The sequence below is a fragment of the Juglans regia genome, chromosome 11 (assembly GCF_001411555.2).
Source record: "Juglans regia cultivar Chandler chromosome 11, Walnut 2.0, whole genome shotgun sequence".
Classification (NCBI taxonomy): Eukaryota; Viridiplantae; Streptophyta; class Magnoliopsida; order Fagales; family Juglandaceae; genus Juglans; species Juglans regia.
Window position 1 is genome coordinate 5747434 of NC_049911.1, and position 22660 is coordinate 5770093.

General features: G+C 34.9%; 2 protein-coding genes and 1 pseudogene across 8 annotated transcripts; 1 reads left to right on the forward strand and 2 right to left on the reverse strand.

Annotated features, from left to right (window-relative positions):
* Positions 1-710: 710 nt before the first annotated feature.
* LOC108983983 (receptor-like protein 15) lies at positions 711-5545 on the reverse strand. Of its 3 annotated transcripts, XM_035682741.1 has the most exons (4): positions 5471-5534; positions 5072-5357; positions 3368-3514; positions 734-3102 (listed from the first exon to the last, which is right to left on the reverse strand). In XM_035682741.1, exons 2-4 carry the CDS (start codon positions 5265-5267, stop codon positions 869-871), a joined length of 2577 nt encoding a protein of 858 aa, XP_035538634.1. In that variant the 5' UTR covers positions 5268-5357; positions 5471-5534; the 3' UTR covers positions 734-868. The 3 variants fall into 3 exon arrangements, with proteins under 3 accessions (XP_018811328.1, XP_035538634.1, XP_018811329.1); XM_018955783.2 differs by having other exon boundaries at positions 711-3102; positions 5072-5545; XM_018955784.2 differs by lacking the exon at positions 3368-3514 and having other exon boundaries at positions 5072-5545.
* Positions 5546-6630: 1085 nt separating this feature from the next.
* LOC108983989 (elongator complex protein 4) lies at positions 6631-16035 on the reverse strand. 5 transcript variants are annotated; one of them, XM_035695760.1, is made up of 12 exons: positions 15162-15262; positions 14505-14924; positions 14306-14415; positions 14093-14186; positions 12012-12161; positions 11652-11884; positions 11483-11555; positions 10987-11143; positions 10082-10160; positions 9706-9865; positions 9530-9621; positions 6631-7110 (listed from the first exon to the last, which is right to left on the reverse strand). In XM_035695760.1, exons 5-12 carry the CDS (start codon positions 12142-12144, stop codon positions 6943-6945), a joined length of 1095 nt encoding a protein of 364 aa, XP_035551653.1. In that variant the 5' UTR covers positions 12145-12161; positions 14093-14186; positions 14306-14415; positions 14505-14924; positions 15162-15262; the 3' UTR covers positions 6631-6942. The 5 variants fall into 5 exon arrangements, with proteins under 5 accessions (XP_035551653.1, XP_018811337.1, XP_018811335.1 ...); XM_018955792.2 differs by lacking the exon at positions 15162-15262 and having other exon boundaries at positions 14098-14186; positions 14505-14877; XM_018955790.2 differs by lacking the exon at positions 15162-15262 and having other exon boundaries at positions 14501-14877.
* On the forward strand, positions 15286-21034 carry LOC108983987 (annotated as a pseudogene).
* Positions 21035-22660: the final 1626 nt, after the last annotated feature.

Here is a 22660-nt window from a genome sequence, read left to right on the forward strand (position 1 = left end):
TATTTTCAATATTTTCATGATTGAGTGTTTATTTCTTGTTCTTAATGTTTAAAATTTTCCAGCTAACTATTTTTTAATCTTTTGGATTTCAATGAGACCGAGAGGTGATTTATGATTAAAGCTCTAGGATTAAACATCATTAGTAGAGCGAAAACAAAGATATCTTACCAAGACTAGTGTGATTTTCAAGAAAAATCTAAAAAACTTAATGAGTCTCTAATTAGTTAAATTCACATAGAGATATGGAGTTATTACTTTGAGATATTTTTGGTATTGTTCGAGAGAAAATATTGAATAATTAAGGAACTTTTATCATTAACTTGAGATAATTGGGATTCTATAACAAGGAATAATAAATTATGTGGGATTTGCTAGGTGAAGTCAAATGCTCTAGATCTATTTTTATTATTTTTAAAATTTTAATTTTAATGTTCTTTTCCTCTATTTAATTTAGATAAACCATTCTTCAAATTTTGGTTGTTCAAATAGTAATTAATTTAGTCAATTTCAATACTCGATAGCATAATTATTACTTGTGGGTTCGATAACCGTTTTCTTTAAAACACTTTACTACTTGTTACGATTCTGTGCACTTGCAAATATATTTTTATACAAATAGTCCTCACTAATAAAAATAGCAATACGTACCTCCATTTGATTAATATCTTCAATAATTATACTTCAATACAAGACAAGCATAGGAAATCAAATTCAATTAAAAACCAGTCTTCTATAGAAAGAGGGGAATTGAGTTCCTTGATTCATAATATTAGAGCGCAACAACCATTATTGATAATCAAATACATATGCAAGTACACAATTGGCTATCATCACTGCCTTTAAAGATGTCCATGTAACCAGGAGATATCTAATGTCGACATCGTCGATTTGCCAACCTTTTTAGGGGTATCAAAATTGTAAAATAACTCCAGTACATGAGATCCTCAATCAAATTGAAGCACCTCTGCCTCCAGTAAGGATTAATATAAAGGATACTAACTACCAACAAAAAGAAAATAAGGTAAGATACTGAGAAGCTTGCAAAAAAGACTACATGATCTACTTCATACCATTTTCTCTCACTTTCTTTTGAAGGCTCTTTTGGTTTTGCTGTGGTGCAACCATTCTCCAACGGTGGTCCACAAAGAAATGGATTTCCTTCGTAGCTACTCTTCTCAAAAGTCCCAAATTGATATTTCATATCAGGAACCTTACCAGATAAATTATTGAATGCAACACTGAATATTCCCAAAAAATTCAAATCAACTAATGTCGAGGGAATTTCTCCACTCAAACTATTGTGAGAAAGGTCCAAGCTTTCTATCGAAGCCAAACTCGAAAATTCCTCCGGAATCGAACCTGTCAATTGATTGTAAGACAAGTTTAGTGAACGAATTGAAGATAGTTGTCCTAGTTCCACTGGGATTCCACCTGTTAGTTTGTTGCATGACAAATCTAATCCAGCCATGTAATCAAGGATGCCACCCTTGTAGGAGCTAGACCTATACTTCGTTACAAACTCAACCTCAATATCTTTCCTATCATATGATAAAAAATCTGTATCCGCCTCTGGAAGATATTTCTCTAGAAGACTTTCATATGTTGGAGTTTCGGGTTCCATGGGGAATAACACAGGAGTAACAGAAGTTTCTGAAAATGCAAGATCAGTAGGATTTATCTTCCCAAAGGTAATATTGTGAAAACAATGCGGTATTGTCCCAGAAAAGGAGTTCCTTGAAAGATCCAATATGCCTATTTTCTTTAGCAAACATATTTGGTTTGGAATCATACCACTAAAATTGTTTCCTCGCAACAAAAGTATTCTTAAGTTAGAAAGTGTACTGATTTCAACAGGAAGGGTGCCGGAAAGGTCGTTTTCTCTAATGTCCAATGTCACAAGAGATGATGAGTTGAAAAGAGCTTTCGGTATAGATCCTGTAAGCTTGTTCCCTTGCAAAAGTACATTAGTCTGTATTTCCAAGCAAGGAGGTAAAGGTCCCGAAAGTGAGTTATGAGAAAGATCTATTAAAGATGTTGAACGTAATCCACAAGGAACGAGACCCTCGAAAAAGTTATTACTCATCCTGATGACAGCTAGCGGAAACGATGTTAATCTTCCCATCAACTTGGGAATTGTACCTGACATGTTGTTGTTCCCAATATCAAACAAAGTCATGCCAAAGGTAACTGATAATACTCTAGATAGAGTACCTGTGAACTGATTGCTGTTCAATTGAAGAGTAATCAAGGATGGCAAGTTGAAATGCTCGGAGAAGATTTCACCTTGAAAGCTATTATTGCGTAAATTCAAATTAGACAAGGAGGTACATTTGGAAACCAATTCCTTTGGCACCTCTCCTGAGAATCTATTGAAGGACAAATCCAATCTCCTCAAATAACTCATGTCACCAATTGAAGATGGAAGATCGCCTTCAAAATGATTTCGGGAAAGATTCAAAGTTTTCAAATATGGCATTATGATTCCAATATTTTCTTGAAGTCGTCCATTTAAGTGATTGCCTGAGACATCCATCCAAGAAACATTAATGTGGTGCTCTGGTTGTAAATAAAATCGACCCTCAAAAGAGTTATTTCGAAGATTTAGTTGTCGTAGCCCTGTATTGTTTTCTGGCAACCAAAAGGGGAAGCTTCCATTCAACTTATTGTGAGATAAATCAACCACTTCCAATGCGTGCTGATCAAAGAGAAACTTGGGGATATTTCCAGTTAGCTTGTTCAGATTACAATTCCGCAATAAAAGGGCCTTTAACTGAAATAATGGGGTCCAACCCACTGGATTTTCAGTTTCAATCTCAAGTTTGTTGTTGACATTCAAAAATCGAACCACCTTAAGCTTGGAATGATTAGCGAATAAGCTGAATGAGAACAGACCCTCAAAAAGATTATAACTAAGATCAATATACTCAATAGATGTGGGACTCAAGCTGGCTACCAGAGATGAAGATAAGTTTCCAATGAAACGGTTACCAGATATATCCAACACTCTTAGTGATGACATATTGTTTATGCATCGAGGAAGGATCCCTTCAAAGTCATTGCCAGAAATATCCAACTCCTCAAGTTTCTTCAATCTGCACAAATCTATCATAACAAATAGAATTAGTAGGAGGCATAAACTGCATGCATGGCCAGTTCCCTCAGTTTTTTTAACAAATCAAATTGTGTGTGTGTGTGTGTGTGTATTATATAGCGGAAAAGAAGTGAATGATTAATTAATTGCTATGTTTTCTAGTGGGAACCAATTAGAATAGCTAAATCATGTTAGCTAGCTTTCACTTGTTTACGCATTCGATCCTAATGAATTAATTGAAGATGGGTGATTAATTTGTTTTTCATACTCACGTACCTTGAGTTGGGAAATCTCCATTGAAATCATTGTCAGATAACGATATAGCCTTCGCCAAAGATAGTGCCCCAATATATGGAGAAATACTCCCAGTGATGCGATTTCCACTCATATCTAAAATCTCCAGCCTACTTAAATTTGCCAAATCTATCAAGGGATGTGAAAATAGAAAGTGTAAAAAAAAAAATTAGAAAGGTAAAAAATAAAGATTGATATTAAAAGAGAAACTCTACAAATTAAATTTCCTCTCACTAACTTGCAATAATTTATTTAAGCCTTAATTGGATAGTGGAGTTATTATCGTGGATTGGTAATCTTCCAAAGCACGAATTATTTCGCAAGATAAGACCTCCAAGTGATACTATGTGAAATCACAACTTATCCCAAAAGTTTAAGCTAATAGAAAAATATAGATTTTGTATTATATCTTAACACTTCATCTCATGTGTAGCCCAGACTCCCCCTCAATAAGTGGGCCCAACACGTGGAATATTTAATTAAATGGGCTAAAGTCATGTAGAGTCATGATTCAAACTCGAAACCTCTGCTCGATACTATATGAAATCACCACTTATCCTAAAAGAATAAATATAAATATAAGTCACTATTGGGAGCATCCATTTTGCACACATTATGTGGCATGATCTAGACCACACATCTCCCCAAGTGAGTGTTGGGAAAAATCAACTTGAAGCAGCCACGTAGTGAATGCAAAGTGTGCACTGCTATAGTGACTTCTCTCTAGCATTACTCATCCCAAAAACCTAACCTGATGGTAGATTTTATTTTAGAGCCATGCTACCCATAAGCTTCACACCTTCCACACCCACTTAAAAATATGTCATTTTACCTTTATATCATATTTTACTTACAAATATGTCAGGAATCATTTTCATTACGTGGGTAAAAGAGTAAAATAATATGTTTTTAAGTGGGTGTACAAGGTGTGAGGCTTATACCTAGAATTTTTCTTTATTTTATATCTTAACAGCCTAACTTAGCCATTTCTACATCACATAGTGAACGAACACATTTCATAGTACCGGGGGATCAAGATCATGATCCAGCACATATTTTGATTCAAACATGTGCATACTAAAAGCAAAAGCTAGACTGACTAATTAATGTCAGTATTAGCATAACTCATGAAAGCATGCATGCTCTATCACAATGTAACGACTAAAAGGATAACAAGAAAGTGAAAATCAAAATAAATTCTAATGATGGTGTGTGTGTGTGTGTGTGTGTATAATATATATAATTTTGATAAGATTTCCGCTTTCTATATATATGTGTGTGTGTGTGTGTGGTTTATTCCATTCCACCAAACTCTTCATTTATAAAAAAGAGACATGAGAAAGAATAAGGAAATTAACTACTACTTCGTTAGCCAAAATTAAACAAACTATCATGCTGCATGTTACAGAAAAAAAGGATGTGATATAACTGTAAACGAGCGGAATAGAGCAGGCTGCCAACTAAATCCTAGCTTGCGAGGGATGAATCAATTTAAACCGATTTGTTAATTTAAAGCATGGGTGTAAATTGACTCATGATCTCTACTACTAATTACGTACGGACACAACCCTCCATTTTTTTTTTTTTTTGGTTTAATTTGTTGAGAGAGCAAGGTGGTGGGGTGGGGGGTCATGTTCTAGTGTGGAAGTTAAAGCAGCAGCAAGGGACACAAATTAAAAACCAAACCTTCAATAGCTATGCAACCACCTATTTGATTGCCTGACAAATCAAGACTCGTTAGCTCCTTGAAGGGCCGAAACAGGGACACATTTAGTAACCAAGTTGCATCGCCTTGCCTTATATCGTGGAGGGAGAGTCCAATGACATGACCAGTGGCAGAGTTGCACGAGACTCGCTCCCAACCACAGCAGTCACTGCTCATCTGATCTGCGTCCTCAATCCAGGTGGGAAGAGGGTCGCGAATGGTAGCATTGGATTTCAGAAACGCCTTAAGTCGTAACAGACCAATCCTCTCTTCCTCCAAGCAACCTTTGTGCTCATGGATTTGCACAAAAATTACTAACGCCCACATCAAACACTTCACCAAAGACCACGGCCGCCCGACTGGAAAACATTGCCGCACACCTCGATTCATGATTTCCTGCTTATTAATCAGCTTGTTTTTTGTTGGTATATAGCAGCTAGGCACAAAATACTCACTCTTATTTTCTCCATTTTTCTAATATAGATATATATACACATGAATACGTCGGGAAGACTTTTAAAAAGGAAAAGGAAAATGCTAGCATTAACTAGACCGCGTGAAAGACTTTCTATTTCCACATTGACTTGGACTAATATTAACACCCACATCTTACTCCGTAGAAAATGCCTTCATATCCGCATTAATTTCACATGGGGCTGTCAGTTTCAGTTTAAAATATTCGGAAATTCAGGTTCATTTTCTGTCAAATTAGCTTATAAAGTCCCGGGTCCTGATAATTCCAGTGGTTTTGGGGGCCCTAGGATCAAAGAGTGGGAACAAATGTGGAAACTGAAAAGAAATGATAAGACTGAATTAAGTAAAGCTACTCTTATGGAAATTGCTTGTAATGTATTGCCAACTCGTTTTGTGCTAGCTAATAAAATGATCACTGAGTTAGAAGAGTTCCAAGCTCATTGCCACCTATGTAACTTAGCACATGAAATGTTCGAACCTTATTTTTCATTCACTCTTTTGCGCGAATTATTTGCAGACCATATGTATGAGCCAGCTTAATTGCTGGCGTTAGATGGATTTTATTTGGTTCGACAAAAACCAAATTATCCATAGCTCCAAGAGGTGTAGTATCCGACAGAGATATGCATGCCATGGAAATATTTTATTGCGGGGCCAAAGCTCAGACACAGAAGGTATATAGATGGGTTTTAGGGGCTGGGGAAACAATTTTTAAAACAAAAGAATCAATTTTTAAATTAATAACAAATAATCCTTCAATTAAAAATACACTAAATTACGGAATGTTACACTATTAGTTGAGCGATATGAAGTTATTAGTTGGAGATATTTTTAGTATTGTTTGAGTGAAAATATTGAATAGTTAAGAGATTTTTATCATCAACTTAGAATAATTGGGAAACATGGAATCCCGACTTAGGAACCTAAAATCCCTGTCAAGAGAGGGGAATTGCGGAAAGAAACGCTAATACAAGAACCTTGCCACTCGAATTGAAAGGTTCATAAAACTATAAATAAATAAATTATGCAAAGGTCATCAAGTAATTAAGAGCACACTGTAAGCAAATGAAAGAATACAATACAACTAGTTTTAAGGATATATTTGCTTTGTTCAACATGAAATAGCTATTTCATTATTTAGTTTGGTTTTAAGAAAAGAAAAAATTATTCCCTATTAAATAACCAAATGGAAGAAGTCACTTCTTTCTATTGTGATTTGCTACCAAGTATATATAACTTAAGGTCAGTTGAATATGGGAAACCTGAAGGACATTGGAAGCACAGACCATCATTTCTTCTGGCAATGTCTCAACCATTCTCGAAGTAACTAAGTAGAAATGTTTAATGGTGATTGGGACCAGTGAGATCATGTTAGGACCTAGAAATCAAGGGTCCCAGTCCTTGAAGACGCGGAACAACTTGCAGAAGTGCCATATGAGTTCCCAGATGCACCATCAATTGGGGCTTGATTCAGACACTCTAAAACTAAAAACCTCCGCTTTTGCAACTTTATTGAGAATGTTGTTGCGTCAAGAATCACAGGGACCTGACAACAAGTTTGAACCAACAAGGTAAGGGTAAATAACAATATCCAAAAGATAACTAGCAGACGGGAAATTATGCAGTATTTTTCTCAGGAAAATAATTTTCTGATTGGGCTGGTTGTTTAACTTTTATCAACCATTACGAGAAAACAAAAAATGAAGGGCCAAAAACAAGAAAGTTCAAGAACATAAGCAACAATGATGGACAAATATCGTCTATTCAGTTCAACAGATTTGATCAAGCATACCACAACAGAAATCAATGATGAGCTATGCGTTGTATATATATACCTATATATACATATATATATATATATATACTAGTTAAGATTTCACATGAAAATTGAAATGCACATATGCCCTATTGAGGATGGCATAAATGAGCAGAATGTCAGTTGGACTGATCTTGCTCGGTGATCCCGATCAACAGTTATTTTCTTACGATGCTCGGAATTTTCGAGCAGTGTGTCCGTCAGACTAGATTTGCTTGGGGATTCCGAGCAATAGTTATTTTCTTGTGATGCTCAGAATTTTCGAGCAATATGTCAGTTGGACTTGTCTTGCTCAGTGATCGCGAGCAAAGGTTAAATTCTTGCATTGCTCGGTATTACCGACCAATGAGTCGGTCGAACTAAACTTGCTCGGTGATCCTGAGCAAAGGTTATTTTCTTGCGATGCTCGGAACTACAGAGCAATGTGTCAGTCAGAATGGTTTTGCTTGGTCGTACTAAGCAAGGTTTATTTTCTTCTGATACTTGGAATTACCAAGTAATGTGTCGATGGGTTTGGAAGTGCTTGGTGATCCCAAGTAAGTTTATTTTCTAGCAATGCGCGTAATTTCCAAGCAATGTGTCATTCAGACTGGCCTTGCTCGAGGACTAAATTTCTTGCACAATGTGTTGGTCAGACTGAGCAAGGCATGAATGTCTAGGTGAAAATGTTGCTACAGTTTTTATATGGGAAAATATACTCTTCAAAATGCATATTAATTAGAAATAATCATTAAAACTGAGAATCATTAAGAAAAATAATAATTGTTAATATGATAATGAACTATGTGAAAGTGTTTTGAGTTTTTTCAATTATAAAAAGGAATTATTAAATTGGTAGTAGCAAAGATAGCACACCAAAGATAGATATGTGAATTAAAACATGGTTTCCGAACAAGTCAAGAGGCATATATACAACCATTGTAAAGTGTAGTGTTTGTTACCTACGGGCATGTATTTGTTTTACACATGATTAGGCTATTAAGAAGATAGTTATTTTGTTTTACAGAAATAGAATTTGTTTTGTTCATAAAATTGATTTTCCCAACTCATGTATAGTTTTCTTTTACTGCAAGGCTCATGCCTATGTCTACATTGTTTGTATATATGAAGATCATCTTAAAAGTTGAATGTTTTGAACTAAACTAATAAAAATGTAAAACAGAAAGGAACAAGAATAGAACTACTGTTTGACATTCTTTAGTAGGCTAACCCTGACGATTGGACCACATTTTTGTAGATGTTAATGGACAGAAAAATTATTAGATGGTCTTACTTCTAAAAACTCATACCATATGGTGTTATTCCTATAAACAATCGCAAATGAACCTAATCCTAAGAGCGTCATAGCACAAGGGGATGACCAAATTTACCTAAATTGTGCCCAAAAGAAATCTCAGGTTAAAAATGAAATTTACAAAAGACAATAAAATTTAATTGAGGAAAAAAAGACAGTAAGAAAAAGATGAAAAAAAAAAAACAAGCACTAATCATCTAAATGAAAACCTTGGTAATTTTGCCTGTCAAATAAAAAATATTTTAGAACCTCATGGACAAAAATGTAGCCCATCAAACACAAACCAAGGACAAAGAGGTACTTTTAGCCATCAAACACATTAGAACCTCAAGGACAAAGAGGTAATTTTGCTTACCAAACACAAACCTGAAGGACAAAAGATAACTTTTGCATCAAACACAAACTACTAACAAACCTCAAGGACAAAAAGGTAATTTTCCATCAAACACAAACTATTAACAAATCTAAGGACAAAAAGGTAATTTTTCCATCAAACAAAATCTACTATTCACGTGGATAGATGGTTTTATACATAAGAGTAGATATATGACAACTAAGACGATGCTATAGGCTACTGCAATATATATAACTAGACATGCATTTGATTCAGAGATCACAAAGCCAGCGATTTAACCAATTCTGTGTAGGGAAACTTCCGAGGGTACGGTACACGGGACCGGGGTTTACTTTGCAGGGCTGGGTCCGAAGGGCCCCGTCTTGGAGAGGTTCCCCGACATAAAAAAACATAGGATTGCAGGTTTGTGTGTATGAGAATCAAATTAATAGTAGAAAAATATGATGCAAGTAGTGCTACCGCTTATATAAATATTTGGAAGAAACATGTCTTTGTGGCACCTGTGTATTAATGCGCGCTACTTTGTGTACATTCAAAAGACCGACCATGTCTTGATAACCAGTGAGCAGGTTTGCCAATTCCTTGTCCTCGTCTGTAATAAGCACCCTCTTCAAAAAAATTTGACACGTAACTAATTATAATAGTTTAAAAGAATTCATGAAAGCTGCCATCCAACCTGGGATTGCTCTGACAGACAGCAAAGTGTCTGCCATGTGCTGCCATCGTTTAGAGACTGATGGCAAAAGAAGGGAAGGTGGAAATGTCACAACAGCAACTGCATTAGAAGACCGGATCATGCTTCTCAGAGATCTGATTAAGGAAAGCATATCCCATTCCTGTAATGGCATCATGTTACAGAAATATACTGATACTCAGCATTAAATTTCAAAATCAAAATAAGTCAAAAAGAACAGATTTGAAAAGTGACCATGATTTTCTAGGGTATAACAAAATGTGTTTATCAAGTTTAGCAATACAACAGAGACGTCAAGCAAATGAAATATAAGAGAATTTTAAAGTAGAGCTTAACAGCAAAATATAACTATACTTACCACATTGGAATATTCGCATTGTGGAGCACAAAACGACTGAATGGCAATACGACCAGCGGAGGCGATGCTGCCATCATTTCTTGGATGCCATGCAAAGGTAAAAATTCCATGTGAGAATTGAGCTTGAGGATTAAAAAGGCAACGCAAATTAGTTGGAGCCACTCAAGTGGTGGGTTTTAAAAAACTATTTTTGTGTCAAGCCATGGGTTTTTGTCAAAGAAACTAAATTTACGACCCACTAAAAACAAAAAAATGTGGGCTCTTTAATGTAATCATTAAATAGCTCAAAGACAGATGAACATAACCTGACAACCAAAATACATAAAAGAAAACATAAGTTTTATTTGGCAGCAAGGTAAAATGATTTTTGAAGTCATAGGAGCTATAAACATTGTTGGGAGAGAAAATGTTCGTATGCAATCTATTATATAACATCAAGAATGCCGCTATCTATCACAGGATACAAGAGGTTTATACCAATGGAGTCAAATGTCACAATCATTTCAGTATCTGCATTCTGAAACAATTACCACTCTTTAATTTAGAATGCACAAGAACAATTTTCATATAGATGTCCTGTCTAGCTAGAGAAACTTATGCCGGGAAAATTTCTATTAACAAACTTCGTTTCAAGGTACTCAACCCCACTCCTAAAATTGAAGTCCTCCTGTCTAGATACATAGACATATAAGATGCCAAAATTTCTATCACTAGACTTTGTTTCAGGGTATTTGGTCGGGCTACCATTTTCAATTGGGACAGAGAGAGAGAGGGTTGGGTGTTTTGCCCACAAAGAGGAGAACAAATTCTAATCAAAATTAGCACAAGAAGCCAAACTAGTGTGATGGATCTGGAAAGCCAAACTTCAAAAGTAGAATTCTGATAATGAGAGCATATGGCAGTACCTTGGAAATTGAGTGATAAATGTAGCACAACGGTCACGAAGAGCAACAAGATCTGAATTATGTAGAATGCTGACACAATCTATATGCTGACCGGTTAGAAAGTGCCTTTCTAGAGGCTTCCGCAAGTCAAAGTCATTGCAGTACTCATGCTTACCATCTGCATGACAATAAGCTAATGAGATCTTACACACAGAGAAACTTGTAAACGTGTTCCAAGTATTAATTAACAACAAGATTCATTCATAATGGACTGATTCACTTGTGATGCCCCCACCACTAACAATTTTTTTTTTTTTTTATAGGTAAAAAAAATTGTTTTTCGTTAGGCTATTTATGCTGGGGAATATAGATGGCAAACTAAGATTGCAACAATTAAAACTTCCTGGCCGGGAGGTAGATATATTTTTATACCGGAGCGGCTAAATATAAGCAGTAGCAGCACATTTGAAGTATAAATAAAATATAAAAGAAAAAGAATTGTTATTGACAAGCTTACCTCTAGTATTATCAAAAGTCTGCTGATGTTCAGCAAAGTACTTCTTATATTGCCAAGCAATCCTCAAACCCTCCTGCAATTTGAGCAAATACACAAATCGAGATTTTTTGGTCACCCAAATTAGAAACATATAAATAAACAAATGAAGTAAATGGAAGAAGCAGAGCACCTGTTCAGGATCATGATCACGAGACTTATCTTTATCGTCTTTGCATGGCCTTGGACTAGGCAAAGTGCCCAGAAATCCTTTTGGGTCTTTGGATGGACTGGCATACAGAAGGGGTTGCTTGTGAACAAGTCCTTGAGACATAAAGTTCCTCAACAAAAGCATGTGATGAGGTGCTTCTGCATCTTCCATCACCATGACTAGGCTTCCCAAAGCAAACCCACCGCCTAAAATCTCTATAAATAAGACAATAAGTCAAAAAACTCCTGAGATGCAGACTGCACAAGTAATTGTTAAAGCCATAATGATATCATTGTGTACAATACTTTGATCCTGAGAAAGTTGATAAATGTAGAGAATTACTGTCGAGGTCTGGTATCCCAGATGAGATAAAGATCGTGCCATTGGGACCATACTTGAGCCCGGGCGTATTAGACGAGGGTACGGCTGTGAGGTTGCGAGAGAAGCTGCTTGTTCGAGACTTGCTTGTAGCCATGACTACATTAAAACTCTCTACAACATTTTGAATGTGCAAAATTAGAAAAGAAGTAATTCAACAGCAAAGCTCACTGATAGCTATTGTTTTCATTAGAGTAGCCATCTCCGCATTACCTTCATTGGGCATCCTTATGTCACAAAACTAATCTAAAAAAATTCAATTTTCCCCCCCCCCCCCAAAAAAAAAAAAAAGGAACAACCCCACACCCCAACTCTTTCTTGGGCTTTCCCTTTGGATGGTATTGTCACGCCCCGTACCTAGAGGGTCAAGAAGGGAGTTCCTACGACTTAACATCAGATTTCCAACAATACAAGTATAGACTCCAACAATGAAGGGAGAGACTTTGTAACATGTAAAACTCATTTATTCCAAAAAAATATTTTCCTCCACAGAGACGTAAATGAACTTCTCCAACATATAAAATAAAAAAAAAACTCCACAAAGTCTCAAATAATGCAACCTTATCTCAAAATACTATTCAAAAGTAAAGTAACTAATTTCCTAAATAAAATCCTTCAATAGTCTCTCAGACCCTTTGGCACTTATTTCAAATCACTTTGTCACCAAAGTGACGGCATTCAGAACAGAGGCCACTACTATGACCCATAGTAGGGTCGGAGACCATTATTATTAGCCGTGGCAGGGTCGAAGGCCACTATTATTATCCGTGGTAGGGCCAAAGGCCACTATTATAGCCTGTGGCAGGGCCCGTAAACAAAGCACAACAGAATCTTATGCCTCAGGGCTTTCCTATGCAATACCATATCATAACAGAGTACTGAACAGATAAATATCATATAATCGTATAAAAATTAAAAACTTCATATTCACATTTTATGCAGTAGAGAAATAAAGCACAAAAATTGTTCATGTCTACACCAATCGTGATAAAACGTCATGCTTAAATGTTTAGATACAAAGACTACTGCATATAACCGAGGCTGTTTTCATAACAAAATATGCAAGTTCTTCACAAAATTAACTTCAATCAATTTTAGGCATGGTCTATGTGATACTCCATATGATATAGATAAGGGTAGGTGGTGCATGGGATCCCACATTACTTGGGAAGGAGAAGTTCTTGCTCTTTATAAGGTTCTAATAGGGCTCCAATTGTATCATTGACTAATCCTTTTGGAGTATAAGTCATGTAGTTTAGACATTCCATTGGGGCGTTACAAATGGTATCAGAGTTTATCCTAACCAGAAATATGGGACTTAAGCTGTGCCACTTATAATGGACAGGCCCGACGAGGACGTCAGGAATTTAAGGAGGGTAGATTGTTATACCTCATATGATATGGATAAGGATAGGTGGTGTATGGAATCTCACATTGCTTAGGAAGGAGAAGTTATTGCTCTTTATAAGGTTCCAATAGGGCTCTAATTGTATCACTGACTAGTCTTTTTAGAGTATAGGCCATGTGGTTTGGGCCTTCCATTGGGGCGTTACACTCTAGCATAAGAGCACCACTTACCTTTGCAATATGTTATCTAAGCTTTGAACTCGAACAGAACCAGTATCACGACCCAATCCAAAAAAATATCACAAACATTAATAACTCATACTAGTACAAGACCAACCTAACAAAATTCTATAACCCAAATGATAGCTCAATAAGAGCCGGAATCCATTCCTTTAACCAATTACAATTAATCTCGATGCTCCAAACATCCAACCTAAATTTCCAACCACCAGAGACATGCAATACCAAATTTTCCGTTTCATTTCAGCACAACCATAGCAAATGACCCAACAGAATCATTCTCCCACTATTGGGATACCCTTGCGACCAATCTCCAATACCTCAACTTAACAGTAACAAAAAACCAACAGCACATTCAACACTACTACACCCTCCAAGAATAGTCTATTTTAGTTTTTAATTAACAAACCCCAAACTAACCACAGTTGAAATGACAAGTAGACGGGTAAAGGGGATACCTCACCATTGAAGCGGTGTTCGACTGGACTCGGTGATGGAACCTCACGAATTGAATGGTGCCGTGTTCCTGGGCTTGTGGTGCTGCAGCCTCCACTGGTTGCGGTGGCGGGCATAGCAAGGAGAGAGAGAGTTATTGAGAAAGAGAGCCGAAACTGTATGCACAAAGAGAGAGAGGGAGAAAGAGACAGAGAGACGAGGATTGAGACACTTACCGTCGGTTTCGTACGAATTCGTCAGTGGCGGAGGAGATGGGCGTCGTGGAGGCGTCACGCAGGCTCCGATGGCCTTCGTTGGTCACCGCGGTCAGCCTAATACCGAGACACTGTGAGACGCCGACAGAGAGTTAGAGCGAGAGAAAGAGAGAGAGAGAAACGGCAAGAGAGTGAACGAGATGGAGATGTAGTAACTTGCCGGTGTCGGAAACCGAGAGCGGGAGCGGCGTCGCTGGACGTTCCACGGTGAGCGAAGGTGCAGAGGAGAGAAAGAGAAGGACGGTGTCGGGCTAGGGAAACAGAGGCTTGGTGACGCGGAGCTTTGTGGCGCACGCGGTGCAGCGGAGCTTCACGGTTTCGGTGATCGGAACTGTAGAGAGCGGCGCGGCATGAACCGACACGGAAGGCATGGACGGCGGCAAGCGGAAATCACAGAGAAGCGAGGGAAACGGGCAGAGAGAGAAGCGTGGGGTTGTCTGGCAGTCTGCGCAGGTGGAGAGAAAAGGGGGAGAGACGTTGGGCAGTGGCTGGGGAAGAGACTCGAGACGAGAGTGTTGTCGGGTGTAAGCCTCAAATGACGTCGTCTTGGGTACTTTTGTTTTTTTGTTTTCTAAGCGGGCTGGGTTCAAAATTTGGGCTTGGGTCATTACAGGTATCAAATCTAAATTATACGATTTCAATATTAACTGCCTGGGGATTGATTGTATGCTATTATGTCAAATACAATAACTTTACTTCACAAAAGTGTGCAGGATTATCGGTTCTAACAATTCAAGAACAACTAGCTGAGAAGACTGAAAGCACTTAATATACTCAAGATAAGAGAAAGATCAGTAAAACAACTATTATCCCTTACTAATTTATTGGATCATTGTTGACTCGGGAGTTGATAAGACTACTGAAAGCACCGACTAGTATCGATCACCACCAAGAAGCTTTTTCTAATTCATCTCAATTTTCACTTCGATCCATCTCTCTCCAGAATCTGTCTTACGAAAAGAAGAAAAAAAATGTCTGAAGCATTATCATCAGCAGCAGAAGAAGAAAAAGAACAACCAACGATCAAGGCGTATGGCTGGGCAGCAAGAGATTCCTCTGGAATTCTCTCCCCCTTTCACTTCTCTAGGAGGTAGGTACGCTGATAATTTTGGATCATGACGATGTTCTTTCTTCTCTCTAAAAGTAGTTTGGAAACTCAAAACAAGATTGTGCACAAACAAATTACAGTGAATTGCTTGCGTTTCATGTACAGGATTAACGGCGATCGATAACGACATCACCATAAAGATAATCTACTGTGGAATTTGCTACACAGACCTTATCCTCCTTAAAGATGAGGCAGGAATCACCAACTCTCCGATCGTCCCCGGGTAATCTTTTCTTGTGTCTATATATATGTATATAAATATATATATATATATATATATATATATACTAGGACAGTATCAATGTGCAAAGCACGTTTGCCTAGTTAGTTGACAAAAGAAACCCAGATATAATGCATATGGAACTTTCGATTAAGTGAAATCATGATAAAGGACAAACCATCTGGATGATAAAATTTGGCCAAGCGCCTGTAAGCGAACTTTATCTGTTCTTCATCAACATCTCTTTCTAACTTTGTTTTATAAAATAAATTTCAGGTAGAATTTGTCAACCACTCATAAACATAATAATAGAATAGACAAGCCAAAAGGAGTAAATATTACCTAAGAGCAGGTGAACTCATCTCTTTCTAAGAGCACTTTCACAAACTTTTCATCATATGTTGAACCTGTACAGCTATACTTCTTAAACGGATGGAACTTAGTTTTGTTGAGTTTTTGCAATAATGTTATCCATCATTGTCCTCAATTATTCAAAATCTAATGATATAATAAGACATCCGAATTTCAGCAATTGATACATGCATATATATATATATATATATATATATATATAATCCATAAAAGATGTCATCACCTATGATCACGATCAGGAAACTTATAACAGAGCAACAGACTATTCCTTCAAACTCCATTTCTCTATAATGAATGGAAGGAAGCACAATCAGTGCATTAAGATTTCATTTTTCTTGTCCTCTTTCAGATAAAAACCTTATCACATATCTGAAAAGAACCCACCATCTTGATAGGGTGGGGCTATGTGTAGATATTCATAAGCATGCATTCAAATCAGTATCAAATACGTATATATATGTTATTTAAATATATGGGTATTAATTATTATTGTTATCTGATATCCAACGAAGCTCACTGAGTATATAAATAAAGCTATCCAACGAAGCTCACTGAGTATATAAATAAAGCGTCGTTGTCTGCATAATTTCATCAACAGAATCTGTAAACAAACTGATTATACTTAAAGGGTACTTCTCCAATTAAAAAACAACCTTATGAACAGTCTGTGAACCCATGAATTATACTCTCATGGTCCAAAATATTAAAAAAAAAAAAAACTTGGGACTTCTCCCAAATTGAATACAAACTTATAGCAGGAGAAGAAGAACAGCTTCCACAGAAGAGTGCAAATGTAACCAAGGGTTCAGACCATTCAAATCCAAATATGTTGCGTGCTTTCATCTCATCATTTTTTGCAGCTTTTGTGCATGTCTATAGAAGAATGAAAAATAAGTAATTTCAATCCTGCCAGACACAGAAAAACAAAATTCAACCAGGAACCATACAAATTAAGTTGAGACAATGACTCACAAATTTCAAATGAAAAGTCAGTCTCAAAATGAAGTGTTCAATTGTTATTGCATTCAGCAAGTGTCCCCCACAAAGGGTCAAGCGGTGCAATTAATGGTGAATGAACTAGCAAAGCTGCAAACCATTTATTTGCATAGTTTGTCTGTATAGTTAAAACAAAATGGCCAAACGGTGCAATGAATGTAAAACATGAAGAGGCAACCGAAAAATTGAAAAGAAACCGAAGAGGAAATATCAAAATGAATAAAAAAAAATAATAAATTTCATCAAGAAATTATGATCATTGCCCTGCCTGCTCTGCTCTTAAACATTAGAAAGATATGAAAACTAAATGAGTGTATAAATGATAAATTTACTCGCGGAGATAAAAAATCAGAATCAACAACAGAAATGAACACGATCAAGAACTTCAACAGATAGTCGCATCGTTAACATTCAGTTTGGTTCCCGAACGGTGCAATGAATGTAAAACACGAAGAGGCAACCGAAAAATCGAAAAGAAACCGAAGAGGAAATATCAAAATGAATAAAAAAAAAAAACAGAGTAAATTTCATCAAGAAATTAGGATCATTATAATTCGAAGAGATTAATTTAAAAATCCCAAGAAAAATTTGGTAGCATAATTTACCTTGAATGCTTGAAATGTTATATCCATGTCTACTAGACTTTGAAGCAATTCAATCAAAGAATCATCAGACTGACTTACGGAAGTGAATCCAAACCAAAGAGAAAATCAAACTCATAAAGATAAAACTGAAATATAAAGGAAATCTTCAGAGGGACGAATCATCGAAATTCTCATTTAGAAAAAACGAAAGGAGCACACAGAGGATATACAGAGTGGGAAAATATACAGAGGATTGAGAGAGAGCAAGAGAGTGGGAGGGGGAGAAGCTTCGAGAGAATGGGATCAAGAACTTCCGTTTGGTAGACGTTAAAACAAGAATTTCTTCCATTAAAACAAGAATTTCCGTTTAGTACCGTTTGATAGCCGCTTTATATATATAGATAGATGTATAGATGTTGGATATTTATATCACTACAAAACAAATTTGTGACCTAGTTAATTCCAGCAAAATGACTATTTGTAACTAAAATTAATTGTAAATAGTCTTTTGCTTACAATAAATTAATCACAGAAACTCATTTTTCTTGTAGTGTATATACATATATATATATATATATATATATATATTTGTATGTATGTATGATGCAAATCCAAATTGATAGGATCCAAGTCAAATTCTACGTTGATTATGTTGAACTATTTTAAGAATGTGAATCTGCATAAATATGGCAAGAAAGCTTAATCTTCCTTGGATTTGGGCAATATCCGTTGCTTATCGCAACAAATCATTTATTTACGTTCATTTTTTTAATCTTTGAAAATATTCCGTTTCAAGTTTTGAAAGTGATTTTGATTTCGATTTTGGCCAAATTTTTTGTAGGATTATTGATTAATTATGTATTTAATTTTCATGAAATAATTTATCTTTTTTCTTTTCAGAAAGATTATCATAATTTTGAATTTTGAAACTATTTAAACCCGGCTTGTAAGTTTAATTAAATAATTTTTAATTTTACTATTAATCAATATTTTTCAAAATTGTTTCTCTATTTTGCATATTTTGTCAATCTCAATCCTTAATTTTTGTTGATCAACTAATTTTAAAATAATTATTATTATGCCTAGGTCAGCATTTGGGGGTGGTGGGGCTGGGTGGCCTGGGTCATGTGGCCGTGAAATTTGCCAAAGCTCTGGGAATGAAGGTCACTGTAATAAGCAGCTCCCCAAACAAGCACAAGGAAGCGTTGGACCGCCTCGGTGCGGATCACTTTTTGGTCACGAGTCATGACGACCAAGAGCAAATATTGCAGGTAAGTAATTAATTAATTAATTACGTACTAATTAATTGCCAATATTTAATTTGGGTTTCAGATAACAAATAAGAAAATGAGTTTTTCCTTTAATATGTAAGAAATTAAATTAAAATTGAAATTAGGAAACATTTAGTGCTTGTTTTGACACACTCAAAATTTTCAAAACTTCTCGTAATTTCATCCTCAAATTACATCATTTAAATCACAAAACATTCTCAATTTCAAAATTTCAATTTTTTCATCTAATCATTACCTAATTATTATTAAAATATAAAAATCAATACAACTTTTACAAACTTAAAAATAAAAAGAATATTCAAAAATATTTATATTCAAAAATTAATTTAACTTTATAATATTTTTGTCTAATTTTTTTTTCTCTCATTTCTTAAAATCCAATAAAATATTTTTACTGAAATTATTTTGTTATTATTGACAGAAGAGATATTCCAAGTGTCCAAACATGCATAAGTGAAAAAAGGGGGCCAGGCATGATATTAAAGGTGATTCGACAACGTTAATTAGAGCTAGGCCGCCTGTGTGTTAATCTTGTCATTACAAACTTATAAAGGTTGATTTCTTCTTATTCATATAATTTGATAATATCGTACATATGAACATATCAATACTAAATGATAACATAGTGTAGTGTAGTACTAGTACTAGTAGTTAATATATATGAGGGAAATTATTTTGTATCTTAATATAATTATGTACTAATGCGAAGTATATATATATATATATATATATATAATATGCCAGTAAAAAATTCTACTATTTAAATTCACTATATATATATATATATATATTTTTTTTTGTGTGTTTTTTGGTGATCATGTAGTTTTGGATTTTATTAAACGTTTTGTTGAAAATATATAATAAAATTCTGAATTTTGATTTTTCATGACCGGACTTTCGATTTCAAAGCAACATAAAGATTATTATATAGTTTATATATCATGAAAAGTCTGATCTTAAATTAAAAACACACACAAATATTGAAGTCGAGAGCACGATCGAACATTTCATGCAAATATATATATATATATATGTGTGTGTGTGTGTGTGGGGATAAAATTACGTGTACTATATTAATTATATATCCTTAATTAATTTGTTTTCTATCAGGAAGGTGCAATGGGCACAATGGACGGTATCCTCGACACTGTTTCAGCCCCTCACCCTCTCCTGCCATTGATTAATTTGTTGAAGACCAATGGAAAACTGATATTGCTTGGTGCTCCAAGTCAGCCTCCTGAGCTACCACATATTCCTTTAATCATCACTGGTAACTTAATCCACTTCTCTTTCTTTTCTTTTTCTTTTTCTTCTTTTTCTTTTCTTGTCTCGTTTTGTATATGTAGGATCGTCCTCACATTACAAGAAAAATAGGTTTTTGTGACCATTTAATTGAGGCGAAAGGGTTATTTGTGACCAAAACAGACTCATTTTGACTGTAAATAGTCATTTCGCTAGAATTAAATGACCACAAATAAACAATTTTCTTGTAGTGTCATTTATATTACTGATCAAGTGGCCAATTTGCTACTTTATAAATTGTCATCCTTAGTCACATTAATTAATATGGCGTAATCTAATTGGAAATCAACTTAGATATATCACATTAATTAATTAATGTGATTGAGGATAATAAAATCAAAGTACAAAAAATATAATTAATTTCCTTTATTATATATAATTGATCTATTCCTAATTAAGAGTAAATCAGACTACTATTAATGTACATATTGCATGTGATTTAAAAGGTAGAAAGATTGTTGGGGGTAGCGCATGCAAGTGGGGGAATGAAAGAAACCCAAGAGACGATGGATTTTGCAGGAAAGCACGAGATCACAGCAGATGTAGAAGTTATTCCTATGGAGTACGTTAATACTGCCATGGAAAGACTTGCCAAAGGTGATGTCAAGTACAGGTTTGTCATTGATGTGGCTAACAGTACATTAAAGCCTCCGCTTTCATGAATATTGATTATAGAAATTAATGATCAGATCAGTCTATCTTTGCTGGCCTAGTGTAGCCTTCTGCATGGCCTGGCCAGCAATGACTTTTAAATTGTGGGGATTTCGATCGGTACGATTAAGATCTAGTGAAGTAATTAGTGTTTGGATTAGTGCATTTTGTTGGGCTTAATTTGTCATTTATATATATATATATATATATATATCTATAATGTGGAGCACATTGTCATGTCTGTAAATGAAAATGAGATTCATTATTTTTTTAACTTTTTATGAAAAGTTAAACTCATCTAAATTAATCTATTTTATACATTTAAACACATATATCTCAATTTATTTATATTCAAATACATCTCAATCGGATTCACAAAATATAACTATTTATAGATCAATTCAAATCATTTAAAATTATCTCAACATCTAAATACAACCTAAATATCTAAAACGAAAAATGGCACAGCTGAAAAATATATAAAATGATGTCAAAGATTTAACAATTAATCTAAAAGTTTAAAGATAATAATTTACTCTATCGACACTAATCCGACAGGGACAAAGCTACTCGATCCCTATCAATATTATATATACAAACACAAGAAAATTTAGGTCCCACCATCATAGCACATAAAGAAAGGAGTAGGTTGCGAGGAGGAGATAGAAGATAGAAGATATTGAAAACTTGAAATTCTAAACGTACGTTTGAAACTAATCGGAACAAGCTAACCTTATAATGTTGGAAGCCGGAAGAAAAGTCATGGTGTTTGCAATGATGACCCCATGATTTCCCATTTTGCAGTGATGTACTAAACATTACTGGCTCACATAGCTATCTATCAAGTAGTACGTTTCAAGGATAGCATATATCTATATAAATATATATATATATATATATATATATATATATATGTAATTGACCAGGCCTGACGAATTTTTCCGCATCAATATGAGATGCCTATAATTAATGGCTGTTTTTGTCTCATCCACTACGGACGCAACAACTGGTACTCTAAGAACATCAATCTGTCAGTTAGGGTAACAATATCGAAGTTCCAACTTCAACTTCAACAAGGCAAAGTTCATTTGGTTATAAGAATTAATAGTCCTGACTGAACATTAATATTGAGATGATTTCTTAATTAGATTGAATTTAATTAACCATTATAAAAAGTAGAATTACCATTTCTTTTAAGAAGAAAATATCTCAATTTTAATAATGAATAGTTACTTAATTTTAACAAATCTCAAAACTAAAATAAAACTATACTAATTTCAAGATAATATATCAGGTGATCACTACATGTTGAAAATTAGAAAACCACTTTTTCTATTACAAACTAACATCCTATTAATTATTGGGGTTGGGTCTCGATTACTATATATATGACTCAAATACGATTTGAGAAAGCTTTTGCGTCTTCTTTTTTTAGAACATTCACGTCTCATTTTCTATAAAATTTTTAAAATTTTAACTTAAATATACCATTCCATAAATTTTATTCTAGATTTTACTAATTTTTCGGAAACCTCCTATATCTCATTCCCTATAAATTTTCTATTCTATTAAAATACTATTTCTCTATTCTTTTTTTATTCTTTTTTTCTCTCACTTTTATTTATAATCTTAATTACTACCTCTTTTATCTTTTTCCAAGGTTAAGAAATATTAGTTTCTACATAAATTTAATTATTGAACATGAATTAGCTAATTTTTTATCCCGGTACGGTAATAGTGACAAAATTATTATGATTTAAAAATAATTAATATTCACATTTTCAAAGGGTA